This window comes from Corvus moneduloides, chromosome 6 (assembly GCF_009650955.1).
Source record: "Corvus moneduloides isolate bCorMon1 chromosome 6, bCorMon1.pri, whole genome shotgun sequence".
NCBI lineage: Eukaryota > Metazoa > Chordata > Aves > Passeriformes > Corvidae > Corvus > Corvus moneduloides.
Window position 1 is genome coordinate 35351990 of NC_045481.1, and position 12060 is coordinate 35364049.

At 46.6% G+C, this 12060-nt stretch overlaps 1 protein-coding gene across 1 annotated transcript in view; it reads left to right on the top strand.

Annotated features, from left to right (window-relative positions):
* Window positions 1-4393: 4393 nt before the first annotated feature.
* TTC9 (tetratricopeptide repeat domain 9) overlaps window positions 4394-12060 on the top strand; it is a 28843-nt gene continuing 21176 nt past the window's right edge. Inside the window, exon 1 of the mRNA XM_032113067.1 lies at window positions 4394-4766. Coding sequence (XP_031968958.1) covers window positions 4397-4766 — 370 coding nt within the window. The 5' untranslated portion in view covers window positions 4394-4396. The remainder of the gene's footprint in view (window positions 4767-12060) is intronic.

A 12060-nucleotide genomic window follows, 5' to 3' on the forward strand; every position in this document is an offset into this window, starting at 1 on the left:
CTGTTTTCATCACAACTGGAAATAGGTGAGGCTTTGGCATGAAGGATTTGATGAAACAACTCTCACATGGTCAACAGTCCCATCAACATGAATGAATGCACAAGACCTGGACTGAGGCCTTACATGCTATACTGCTTTCCAAATTGGTATCTGGTTTTCAATATAGATAGACTTGCTTCCTCATAGCGGCCTTTAGAGTTCCAATTTATAAAAAGCTCACCTAACAGCAAAAATGCTACAGTGGATTCACTTCCATCTAGAAGAATCATAGAATGGTTTGGGTTGGAAGGAACTTTAAAGATCATCTTGTTCAAACCTACCTGCCATGGGCAGGGACACCTTTTGCTAGCCCAAGTTGCTCAAAGTCCCATCCAGTCTGGCCTTGAACACTCCTAGGGATGTGTTCTCTAGAAGCTTCTCTGGGCAACCTGTTCTAGTGCCTCACCCCCCTCATCATAGACACATCACCGTCATCATAGACAAATGTCTTCTTTATGTCCAATAAATCTACCCTCTTTCAGTTTAAAGCCATTCCCCCTTGTCATAACTACCTGCCCTTGTTAAAAGCCCCTCTCCAACTCTCCTGTAGCTCCCTTTACGTACTGAAAGGCTGCAATAAGGTCACCCCAAGCCTTCTTTTCTCCAAGCTGAACAACCCCAACTCTCTCAGCCTATCTTCATAGGAAAGATTCTCCAGACCTTCAGTGCCCCACTAGAGCCCAACTGCCCAGCCTCCTCAATTGTCTCAGGAGCCTTTCTAGTTTCCTTACAGCACTATCCTGAAATGCAGGGAATCTGTTCCATATGCCTGTAAATTAATCATCTTATGTGCAGGCAGAAACAATTGCACCTGGAGGAAAGCTAGGACAGCTCACAGATATGTGAGATCCACTATTTTTCTCAATATTTACCATTTCCCCTAAGAACATACCTTCCAACCATGAACAGGACTCCACAAAGACAATTTTCTTCAGGTAACCTGTGAACAGGAAATTATGGTTTAGTGAGTCACAGATCCTAAAATATCCTATGAAGCATGTGACCTCTGCATAATACTACTATTAATAATAATTAAACAATGCAAGTGTATGCTTTTGGAACATGCTAAGGAAAGCTCAGTGTGGAGGAGGAGAGACAGGCACACTCAGGCAGTTTTAGACACTCACAGCACCTGGGGGCATCCAGACAGACAGGCACACCCCACCTATTACAGAATGGGATAGATAAGCATGTTCTGCTTCTATGGACAGAAAACCCCTCACCGTTGGACAAAAGACAGGCATGACAGCTAATACTGACCAATATCATGACCTCCTCTCAGGGCACACAGGTAATGACTGCAAACTGGCTTAATTTTATCTGAATGTAGCTATGCTTTATTTCACAGTTCAGTACATCAATAAAATATATAAACTTTTTCTGATTCTTTCAGATTCCTGTCATGTTTACAAGCTGGATATCAGTAGAGGTATTGACCACTGGCAAGCCTGTATGAGAAGACTAGTGGGCCCAAGGCAGCTGAAATCTTGACCTGAACATCACATCATATGTTAAATGAAATGTGAGGTGTCTCTCAAGCACAAATCTTGTCTGACTCGGAAAGTTGACAGCTTCTCATGTTTTCCTCCAAGCACCACATTCCTCTTGAAAAACAAACAAACAAACAAACAAACCAACAGTCCCTTATGCTGTGGTCAATGTGGTGACCCTGTGACTGGTGTGATGTTTCCTAAATATTTTAGTAAAGCCAACACTACTTAACTCCTCTCCAGGAAGAAGGATCTGGTGGACTAAATTGACCTTTGCCAGTCATCCTGCACATCTTATGGCAGCTTTGAATTCTCTGGCTGAGAGATCCAGCTCTCAGCTGAGGGATACTGCTTGCTGTCAACAAAGAGTCTAAGTTGGCCAATAAGCAGCAATCATTCAGACATTTCTGTTATGGTCTGCTTTGGGACTTACATGGTTGTGGCATTCATCTTCATAGGCACCAGCAATGTCAGGAAGAGAGTTTGGATATTTCTGGAAGAACTACAAGGGAGAAAACTTATTTAGGTGCTTAGGCAACTTTTGGGACTAAGCTACAGTTTGGTATATTCAGGATAGTTCATAATGCAAGGATCACCCAGTTTTGTCACTATCTTGTGACCATTTCTGACCACATCTGCACCCATAATACCAGTGGCCACTGCCAAACTCTTCTGTAAAAAACTTACACTTTTCATAGCTTGTTTCAGAGAAGAAATCTCAAAGATTCCTTAAGCAGGGGGGGTGGGAGACGAGAAAAAGTCACTTATGTCTCAGTGCCCCCTATGCCATGTAAGTCCATGGGCTCAAGCAAACTCTGAAAAACGGAAGCAACTATTCCCAGTGTCATTTTGCTACATCACCCTCCAAGAAAACAGTCCCTTCTTCGATTGCTTCTGCAGCTGCTCAGATCTGAGCAATTAATCCTCTGTGGCAATCTCCTTTCTTCTGGCAAAGTCAGCGTTCCAGCACAAGAGATATACGTTGTCCTTGTGAAGTCTCCCAAGCAGCAATCAATAATGGTACAATGAAACCTCTGAAATTACTTAAACCTACTTTGTGCAATATGACTAGCAGACAGATTAAAAAAACATCCCAACAGGAATTTTCCTTCCTTAATATTTAGGTTCCACACATCAGTTCCACTCTAGCTACTGTGACTAATATCCACCACCGCCACACCCGCCCCCCAGGATTTCCTGATTTTAGATCACATATACTTTGAGCAAGACTTGTAAGTAATTTATCTCACTCTTGGTTTGAGGTACCTGAAAACGCTGAGCATCCATTTTCATAAAGTAAGATTTCTTGAGGATGTATCTAGTAGGGCACCTGGAAATGAAAGCACTTGAAATCATGTAATCACTGCTGAATATCTTAGCTATAATTTCTCTTGTGAAAGCATTTTCAAAATTGTACTTCTATCACACCAAGTATGATGCTATTTGCTTCTCCTTGTGGCTCAGGCTTTTGGATTCAAGCGAGTAGATGTGTGTCTGTCCCACACTGTGACCACAACCTCAATAGGGTCCAGAAACAGCAGCAGGGACTGACACTACCAATGCATAAAGCCCAATTATCCAGGCACCAGTCCCAGACATGCATTAATACCTTTACATGGAGCTATGCCACATGGCTATCCAAGTTTGCCCTGCACTGCAACACCCCATGCCACCACAGCAGGCTGTCCATATGCAAAGAGAAACTCAAGTCTCCATTTTAAAATGTCCTCATGGTTGCAGAGAGAAGCTTGAACACATTGCACCAGTTGCAGCCTTACCATGTAAGAGTTGCATGGGTAATGAAAAGATGCATCCCAATATATTATTGAGAAAAAAAATCTCACTGTGTTTTTTTCATCCATCCTCTAGTTTTTAAGCATGAGGCAAGACCTACAAAATATCTCGGCACAACAATGCATCCAAAATACATTCAGCTGTTCTAATATTCAATGTGGACATGGTGTTAGGCCTAACAAAACAATGCCTGGTGCTGTGCACAGTTTTTCTGCTGTTTTTCTGCAGGAGGAGAGTCACTCCCCACTGATACCCCCCAAACCAGGACATGTTCCAGGCATCAGTGAGCATCGACCCATTTTTCAGCCTCTCATGGGAAAGTCTGTTTCAGGAAAATCAAAGCCCCTGACCGGCTGGTACCAGCACAGTTACTGGGCCTTGGCTTCTGCTGCCCTGATGCAGAGGACACAGGAGACTTCACGGTCTGGCACTTGTTCGCCCAGTGATATGGAGTACACACACCAGAACACTTCGAGGGACCATGAACAGGTGTTAATGCTGGATAGCCACTGGTGGGATCTGGGAGAGGGGATGGAGCCGGGAAACTAGGGTGAAGAGGGTAATGGAGGAGGTGGGATCCCAACCCACAGAAAGGGAGGTGAGACCTTCAGGTACGGGAGGCCAAGGCACAGGAGAGCAGAAGGGACCCGGCTGTGGGGCCTGGAGGGAGCCCAGTGAGGGAGAGCAGGACGGTGGGCGGGGGGTCTATAGGGTCGGCCAGTCCGGAGAGCTGAGGGTCCGGGCATAGGCTCGCCCCTTGCCGGGCCAGCGCGGAGAGCGGGGAGCGGAGTCGGCCCATCCCCACGCCCGCGGCTCGCCCCCGCCGCCCCGCGCTGCGCCGGGCGGGGGTCGCAGCAGAGCGGGGGGCGGCGGTGCCCGCGGCGGGCGGCGGGGGCGGGCGGAGGCGGGCGCCCCGCGGGCGGCGGGGCGAGGGAGGAGGAGCGGCGGCCGCCGGAGGATGGGAGCGAGCGGTGGAGCCGCGGAGCGGCGCGGGGGCAAGGCCGGGAGCGCGGCGGCGGGCGCCGCGGCATCGCCCGCGTAGGGCGGCGCGGGAGCCGGGCGGCGCCGCGGCCATGGAGAGGGCGAGCCCGGCGGCGGGCAAGCTGAACGCCGGCGGCCGCGGGGCGGGCGATGGGCACGGCCCCGCCAGCGGTGCCCAGCCGCGGGCGGCGGCAGCGGGCAGCGCTGAGCCGGGCGAGCTCATCGGACGGGCGCTGGATTTCAAGAGCGAAGGGGCGCAGTGCTACAAGGACAAGAAATTCCGGGAGGCCATCGGCAAGTACCACCGCGCCCTGCTGGAGCTGAAGGCGCTGCTGCTGCTGCTGAGCCAGGAGCCGGCCGGGCAGCGCCCTCCCGCCGCCGCCGCCGCCGCGGCGGGGCTGAGCGAGGAGCAGCGGCAGGCGGTGGAGGCTATCGAGGTCGACTGCTACAACAGCCTGGCAGGTCAGCGGGGCCGCGGGCGGGGGGCGGAGGGTCCCCACCTGCGCCGCGCACACCTCCCTCCCCCTCCGCAGAGCAGCGCTGCCGCCCTGCTCCGCTCGCCGCATCCCCTTCCCCTCCGCTGGCTTCCATTTTCGCGTTCGCGCTCCCGCTGGGCACAGCGATGCTGCCCCGGGCAGCACTGGGGACGGGGCGCACGGCCCTCAGCCCTTCCCCCGGGCGGCTCCATCCGCCCCCGATGAGTCCGTGCCCTCCTCCCCCGGGAGACAGGTGGCAGGGCGGCGATGCGTGCGTGGGGCGCTCCGGCTGACAAAAATCGTGACTCGTGAAATGGCCAAGATTGCCTGCTGCGGTGTACCCTCAGCCCGAGACGTCTTTCAGTCCCTTAGCCACAGCTTCGGCTCTGGAGCCTGTAATTAACGGTATTACAGAGAGACGGACTCCTACCATGTTTGATATAAGGAAGGGGACAGGTTTGGGCGCAGCTGCAGTAGCTCCAAATAGTTGTACCAGATATAAAAAGGATTTTTTGGCTTCGTAACACTTAAAGTTGAAAGCAAATACAGTCCTGGCTTTTTGCTAGCTGCCAGTCACCACTGTGGTCAGTAGACATTTGATCATGCCTCCCTTTGCTCCCTGCCATCTGTTTAGAAGTGCTGCAGGAAGATGGAGAGGAGTGGTGTGGGGTTTAACTACTTTGTAGTCTGATTCTGAAGTCCTTACAGAAACAACTCCTGTTGACTTCAAGAAGCTTTATCCAAACAACTGCAGAATCAGAGGTTATTTTTGGTCCCCAGCAGCACACGTTTTTTTTCATTCCAAGCCTGAAAGCATCTCTACAGTAAAAACTTGTGCCTAGGTACGTACAGGGAAGAGACCATTCATAACTTGGACAAGGTGCACAAAATAACATTTAAAAAGCTCTGTTGTTTTCCAGAAGGATGAATGGTCGCTCATCACGCTTTATATTCTTGGGGGTAAAAAATGGCACAAATCAGGACATTAGCTTTTGGCTTTCTAGACAGAGTTGGTCAGCTTTGTTTCCTGTTCTCTAGTCCTAAAAAGGGTGCAGTATAAAGTGAATGGTTTGAAACACCAAGCCAGCATCCTCTCTTGTCATAATGCATGCCAATCTCTTATAATCAACATGCCTTTTGGGATGTCATGGGGAGCACAATTTAGCTCCTTTTCATCATGTTTCCAAATACTCTTCCTTCAAAAGCCTATTGAAATCTCATAGATGGAGAAGCAAGTAAGATTTCAGAGCGATATCATAATTGCACAGGTGTAATTTCGTCTCTTTACAAATTTCTGTTCACAGGTTTATTAAAATCCATTGTATTTGGCAAGGATCGTTTAGATTGGCAGCGTTATACAAAGAGCCCACAGTACTCTGAACAATACAGCTTGGTGAGTTCATGGGCTTGGAAAAGGGCTCACAGACAGCATCTCTGCTAGATACATATGAGCCGTGGTAGGTAGAAGGTAAATGAAGTGGGAGAGAGGAATGGAATTTGCTTCTGAGGCACTTTCTGCCAGTACACAAGTTCCACTTGCTAGAAATGTCTTGACTCCTGCTGATGGAGTTGTCCTGTGTCATTGTCCATCTCATTTATTTACAGTTTCCGGTTTGTGCAAGGAATTTTTGTCACTGTTGGTTGTATTTGATCTTGTCAGCAGTAGCAATTGGTATGAGAAACATCCTCTGTCTTTAACCTAGATATGAACAGATTTTTTCCTAAATTTAACCAGTATGAACACAGGAGGAGGTGAGTATAATTAACCCTGGACTTACAAGCAGTGCTTTTCCTGGGATAACCTCATAGTGGGTCAAGCTGTCATTTTGCACAGGCGGTTGTCACATGTTTTCAGTAGATGGCATGCACAGAGCAGAAAACAGCATTTGTCTCAGAAATGAATAGCTTCGTGTGTGTCTGCTGAGCTATCTGAAAGCAATTTTAAAGAAATGCCCTGCATACTGGAGAGGGGAGTGTGCAGTTAAACTGGAATCGCAGTGTTTGTACTCCTAGCCCAGTCACAGAGCTCCCATTCTAGCAGGAGAATCAGTGAATTCATGTCGGAAGAGAAAGGAAGAGGGGACAGGGAGTTTCCCCAGAAATGTAACAATAACTAGTATACCTTTCTAATAGCAGCTTCAAGACGTGCAGCAGTGGGACTTCATTTTCTAAGTGTGATGCAGCAGAAGACACCAGTTTCTTTACACAGTGGGCTCTAGCAGAGGTACCAGCACGTACTGTTACAGCTGAAGGCAGTGTTACTTGACATGGGGAGGATATGAGATGCAGGGAGTTTTGCTTCTGAGCACTACTGGCTGCCTAGAGCTGTTTCTAAAATAAATAAATCTGTATAGTGCAGAAAGCATAACAGCAGTAAATGTTAACTCTGGAGAAGACAGTTTTTCACTTAGCTCTGAAGTAGAGCCGGTAGCATTACCAGCTGTCATCTGTGTCCTTATTATCAAGTTCTTTTAGCACCTCCGCTTACTCTCTAAGCCTGGCATTTGAGAAGCCCACCTTGCTTTTGCACTGTCATTTTTCATGTGGCCACCACACATCCACCTGTCAGAGATGCTTTGCATCACAGCTACAGATGCACTCACACACTGACTTGTTTAGATGCAGCATGAGAGTCAGAGGAGAGCATCAGCTACAGGTAAATATGCACATAGGTGAGGAATACACCCAAAGGGGATTTTGTGCGATCTCATGGGTAAAGGCTGGGGTTGTTTGTTTGGTTTTTTTTAAATCTGACCGATTACATGAGTAGGCACGTGTGGGCAAATACTAAACTGTTGTCAATGCCTGTCATTGCCTGCAGAAGGTAAATTTAGGCACAGATGTGCACACAGATTCTTGTTTAGATCCAATTGTTTTGTAGAGCACCTGCTGTGAGGTGTGATGTGGGGGGGCCAGCTCTCATATTTATTCAAAGCTCCCCAATATTTGGTGTGTTTTCCAAGGTCTGCTGTTGTGGAGCTGTGTGGCACACCCACAACCTCAACCATTTAGCCCATTTCAAAGGATCCCAGACCTGCTGGGTTTTAAATTCTTGTGATTTAAAAAAAATTATTATTTTAAATCAGCCTAAGAATGTCAGAACTTGCCATTGGCAGAGCTGCTCATGTTTTTTTCACTAAGCTGCTAGCTGGGCTTCATTTTAAGCTCCAAGAGTTTTGCCTTAAAGGGACTGCCCTTCACATCTGTGCTGCTGCGTTCTTGCATGGGTCTGCCAATACCCCACCATTTTACCACAAGTCATTCTGATGAATGTCACCAGAGGCAAGAGCAGCAGCATGGCCAAGGCTCCCAGAAATCACTAGGGTAGGCAAAGACAAAAGCCTACCAGCAGCATAGAGACTTGCAGAATGAATGCAGGGTTGTAAGGCAAACAGTCCTTTCTTTCTTTATGACTCATTGACGGTCTCTGACCTTGAGGAAGTCACTTGACCTCTTCTTGCCTCTCTCAGCCCTGTCGAAAAATAAAGAACAAGAACCACGATCTCATCCTGATGGTGCTTTCAGTTGAGTTTTCTCCAAGTTAGTGGTTTATGTTCTTTTAAAAAACAGATGGATGTACAAAGAATGCTTGCGGAAAAGCAAACTGGCCAAATACACTTCAGGTCTTGATCTCGCTTCCACTCGTACAGCATCTTTGATCTAGAAGAAGCTCAAATGCTTTATCTACTGCATGCAGATGGGGGTCATTTACCAACTACAAATGCAACCATTAAACTCAATGATTATTTTATTCCACCATTACTGCCTAAAAGTTTACAGGATTAAAAGCACTATGTAAGCTCTGCAGAGAGAAACAAGTCCTAGTCATTCCAAAGCAGTGAACTACTAAGGGTAAGCACAGTTTTAAGCTTTTCTGGTGAGGGAATGTTGCAGAGTGATAACCAAACCTTTGTTGATTTTCCTAAGCATGCAGAAATTCTAGTGCTAATTCTGGCAGGAGAAACAGAACCAGAGAGAGATCTGGGGATGACAACTGGCACTGGGGGATCTGGTTGCTAATCCTCCCTCTCTATGCTAACCAGCTGTATTATCTTCACCAATCTTTCCTCAACTTCAGTTTATCCATCTGCACTTATGACCTCCTGGGACTACTGTAAAACTGTTAGTTACATGAATGTAAAATAAATGTAGCATGTTTATATTCCCATTCAGGTACCCATAGTTTACTATAGGAGTCTTGCCAGAAGGGCACAAATACCTCCACAGAGTATTAAAAATTTAGCTCTCCAAGATACATCTCAGTCTGGAAAATGACATTTGGCTTCCTACACTGGCAGAAATGTGCACTGGTACCATTCCAATGACTGTGTGAAGATCATAGTGATGGTCCCACAGAACATGACACTTCCAGCAGCATAGGAACCTTCTAGCACCCTCAGGCTGGGGTGTAGGTACTACTTCCAATTATTGCCAGTTGCATGGACTTCCATGAGTAGTTCCATGGAGAAATCCAAATAAAACCACTTATCCAAGTGAACACTAATCCAAGTAAAAATGTAACTAAACACGAGAAAAGCTGGTAAAACTTTCCGCTGACCACCCACTAGGACACGTCACAAAGAGTCTCTGCTAAAAGCCCATCCCAGTATATAGCCATTAGCAAGTACAGATTCTACCAGGACACATGGTGCCGTGGGTGTTAAAGCAGTCTTGGATTGTTGCTTGATGTGATTTTTTTTTTAATGTGCTGCATCAACAAAAACACCGTCTGTAAGGATGCCATGCAGTGGGAAAGAGGAGCAGCAGCAAACAGAGCAGCAGGATGTGGTCTGCATTTTCACTGAGTGACAGGGAGCGTTTCCTGGCACTCTTGTTTTAGATACATCTGACCAGCCCGGAGTGCTTGGAAACTCTTTGATTTACAGGACTGATGCATTTACTGCTCCAGGGAGGTGCAACTGCAGAAGAGAATAAACACCAATGACTGTGTGTGGTTTTTTAGTGATAGGCCCAAACTCTGACACGTATTTAAGAAAGATATGGAATTTAAAGCCACTGTCATGAATTGCTCTTTAGAAATACTCAGTATTTACCTATTCCCTTTTATTTAGCATAACAAAAATCTCCCCTGTTCAAGGAGTTGCTTGTGCATTGAAAGGGTGGGATGGAAATACCTCCAGATGCCAGGGGGGCGGGAGGGAGGGAAGAGAAAGGATAGCAAGCTGCCACCAACCTTGGTTTAAGTGATACATTTCTGAGAGCGTCTCTTGCTGAGGCAGGAGATGTGTTTTCCTCCATATATATCACTGTTCATCCTAAGCCTTTTCAAAACTTGAGGCTCTGTGGGTTGGGTTTTGGTTTTTTCTGCAAGCACTTCTACCATATGTTTAATTCCCTTTGCAAGAGGAGAAGCCTATTCCAGCTGACCTTGTCAGCATTTGCCTGAAACAGAGAATTGAGAAGGTACAGATCCCCTGGCCAGACTGTCCCGAGGAGCTGCAGTTTTGGTGACCTGAGATCCCTCAAAGTTTAGCTACAGCTTACTATGAGAGATGAAGCAGGAGATACCAAAAATCACAAAGCTTCTCCAAGAACAGAGTGATTAATGTGTTTAACTGAAGAGTACTGCTTGTTTTCCACCTTGAGAACACTGCTGTTTTCTCAGAGTTCTGTAGTAGCACATCCTTCCAGCTTTGCTCCATCCTCTGCTGAAATGTTGTCTGAAGAGTTTCCTCCAGCAGAAGTTACGCAATGAGTCACAGCCTCTTGCACCTCCACAGGTTTCCATCAGTGCTGTGCTGAAGATGGTTCAGCTGGTTCAGTAAAACCTAGTGTTAAAATCAAAGCTGGGTCCCAGTCAATTGGTAAATACACCCATGAGCTCCACAGTTACCACCTTATCTGGGAGCTGGGCCACTTTTGAATGGTTCAGCACGTGGAGCATCCTTCTCTTCTTGTTGCTCACTTGGGCTCAGGCCCAGAAATTTCTAACCCAGCTCCAGACCTCTTTCTCCAGCCTTTCTCTTAGAACTGCTTATCAGTTCAGCAGTACATCCCAAGTTCCTTGTCAGTGTCCTCTAGCATTGCAACAGATGCTCCAAGAATGGAGGACCATCAGGAGTTCTTACATTAGGAGTTCAGGAATGTAAAGGAGCTGCTGTGAGGAAAGGAACAGTAAAAGTAAACTGTGTAAATAAAAGGAGAGGTCTAAATTGCCTGCTTCTTGATGTTGTGCCGTGTCACAGGAAGTAACATAAAAAGGACTATGAAATAGAGGAAACAAAATGAAGAAAGGGAGAAAATAGTTAATAAACTTCTGAGAAGAATTACTGGCCATTTATTGTCTTCTTTGTTCTCTCACTTCATGGATGAGAAACTGATACAGAAGGAAGACAACTGTTTATTAATTCTGTTTTCAGCTTACTCAGATGACCATACCAGTGACTAATACTGAGGGTTAAAAATGCTTTGAAAAAGAGTCAAAATTAACTATCATTAAGTAGAAAGGTGTTACTAATGGCTGCTCAGGAATATCTCTCCTTTTGTTCATTTCTGCACTGCATCTTGGATGGGAAACAGTAGGCTCAGGACATTGATGGATGAATGCAGGTAAATCTTCTTGTGGTAGCTGGAAATGCTACTATTATGTTCTCTTTAATACATTGTAGAGTCAGTGCAGTTTCTGGAAGCTTTGCTGGAATTGCTGAAGGTAACTTCACCTGGGGCATGCTTGCTTGAGTGAAGCTGAGAGGTGGTAGTAGTGATTTTATACACCTCCCTAGGCAGCTGCAAATGGCAACCATTGAATGTGGGGCTGGAGCAGAACAATCAGTCTCAGTATAGCCATGTGGAGTTTAGGACACTGCTAGAAACAGCACTAAGACAGTTCATGAAAATGGTTTAGTCACAGTCATGGTTTTTCTCTGATAACCTATGGCAAAAGTGACAGCTGGGAGCAATGGTCTTTAGCTGTCATAGTTTGACATGTCAGAACACATCTATTACTATGCATAGGCAGTAGCTGATGTCATGATATTTACTTCAAAATCCGCTCCATTTTCCCCACTTTCCAAAATTCTTGACATGCCATTGCCCCGAGGCTCGTAGTCTGGATAGCACCATCTGCTTCTCCTTGTCTTTGTCCTGTGTACCCAGTTCTCCCATCATATGTCTCAGCACAGAAGTCGGGGCTGCTTGCACAGTCCATGGCTCTACCCTTTCAATTCCTTTACTTGCTGTCCCAGTTGCAATACAGCTATGTCAGACTTTTTGACCTCCCACACAAAGCGTCATCACCTCCCAGATGCCCCCCATCTCTG